This window comes from Helianthus annuus, chromosome 10 (genome assembly GCF_002127325.2).
Source record: "Helianthus annuus cultivar XRQ/B chromosome 10, HanXRQr2.0-SUNRISE, whole genome shotgun sequence".
Classification (NCBI taxonomy): domain Eukaryota; kingdom Viridiplantae; phylum Streptophyta; class Magnoliopsida; order Asterales; family Asteraceae; genus Helianthus; species Helianthus annuus.
Genome location: NC_035442.2, coordinates 11,230,254 through 11,231,963, shown reverse-complemented (window position 1 = coordinate 11,231,963; position 1,710 = coordinate 11,230,254). Strand labels below are relative to the sequence as shown.

Sequence of the window (1,710 nt, the reverse complement as noted above, 5' to 3'; positions counted from 1 at the left end):
CGCCATTACTTTAGAAATCACCTTGCATATAACACCGACCAAATTAATAGGTCTGTAATTATTGAGCGAAACCGGGTCCGAGATTTTCGCTATAAGCGCAATAAACGACGCAACACACCCGTCATTAATCACACCGTGATTGTGGAACCAAGCGAAAATTCTAAAGAAATCATCTTTGAAAATTTCCCAAAAATGTTTGATGAATTTAAAGTTGAAGCCATCAGGACCAGGGGCCCGATCCTCTCCACATTCAAAAACCTCATTTCTAATCTCTAACTCGGAAAAAAAACTCAATTAACAGATTACCATCATCTTCGGATATCTTTTTAATGTTGATGCACAGCACCGAGCCTATACTTGATACTCTCTTTGAATTTATCACGGAAGAACGAAAAAATCTCCTTTTTAATTTTAACCGGTTTAGTACACCATTCTCCATCAATAGAGAGGCCGTGATTGTTGTTTGAGGCTTTCCTGTTATTAACCAAAGCGTGGAAGAACTTAGAATTCTCGTCTCCGTCAACGGCCCACCTTATTCGCGCTCTTTGTTTAGTGTCCGCTCTCTTTCTATCATCGATTTCTTGAATAATTTTCCTATTTTCCGACATAACCCATTCTTCCTCTTCCGATAAATCCCTCAATTCCATTTCTTCTTCCAGCTTTTCCAGCTCCGAAATGGCCAAAGATTCACTTTCTCTTTCCTTAATCAAAAATTCATCTCTCCATTTTTTAAGGAATTCCCTGATACGAGCAAATTTGGATTTAATGAAAGTGTCAGGAGGGTCACAAAACTGCAAACCATCCACAGCCGCCATAACAGTCTCCTCAAAACCTTGCTTCCCAATCCAAGAATTATAAACTCTGAAAGGCCGGGGTCCGAAGTTGAGATCAACCAACTCGAGAATTATAGGGCAATGATCAGAATACCAGTTAGATAATGCTCTAACGCACGCCGAAGGCCACTTGTTGAAAAATCCGAGCAAACCAGAAGCGATCTAACTTGCTTAATTTTACCATTATCTCTAACACAAGTAAAATTTCTCCCCTGCAATCGGTACTCCAACAACCCGTTAAAAAAATAAAGTGTTAAAATTTTCAGCACAGACAGTTTGAAATAGAGTTCTTCCTTTCTACATTGATCTAACTGCGTTAAAATCTCCCACAATGATCCACATACCCAACGAAGGGTCAATAATATTAGATAGCTCGCCCCATAAGCTGAAGTTTCGACGCCGTGTTTTGAGGGCATAGACATTTATAAGGTAATCGAAACCCGCTACCTACCACAGATCCTAACAAAAGGTAGTATCTCTCCTGAACACTGGACAATTTTAAAAACCTTGGGTCCCAGACACAAACTAAACCTCGCGAAACCCTTCCGAAGCCGAACAAACAAAATCAAAGTTATTGTTGCCCCGAAACCTCACAATCGTAGACCTGGGCACAGACGAGACCATAAGTTTCTTGAAAGCAACCAAACTGATTTTATTAGAGATCTGAATATTTTAACCCAATCTTTCGCCTCCCCTGCGATACCCTTAAATCAAAGACATAAAATTCATGGGTTCACCACATTCATTCCTTCTTTCCTGATTGTCTCGTTGACCAGCTCAAAGTGATTACTTAAATCACCCAACAACTTTCCCCAATTGATCGTGTCCCTAACTTCGTTTTTAAAGACAAACGAAAGATCACTAACCCTTCATCCTG

At 39.9% G+C, this 1,710-nt stretch overlaps 1 protein-coding gene across 1 annotated transcript in view; it reads right to left on the bottom strand.

Annotated features, from left to right (window-relative positions):
- The window catches only part of LOC118482589, a 22,269-nt gene extending 21,454 nt beyond the window's left edge, over window positions 1-815 (bottom strand). The window contains exons 1-2 of the mRNA XM_035978124.1: window positions 365-815; window positions 22-272 (exon numbers count right to left, since the gene is read on the bottom strand). Of these exons, the coding sequence (XP_035834017.1) occupies window positions 22-272; window positions 365-815 (702 nt within the window). The remainder of the gene's footprint in view (window positions 1-21; window positions 273-364) is intronic.
- Between the last annotated feature and the right edge of the window lie 895 nt (window positions 816-1,710).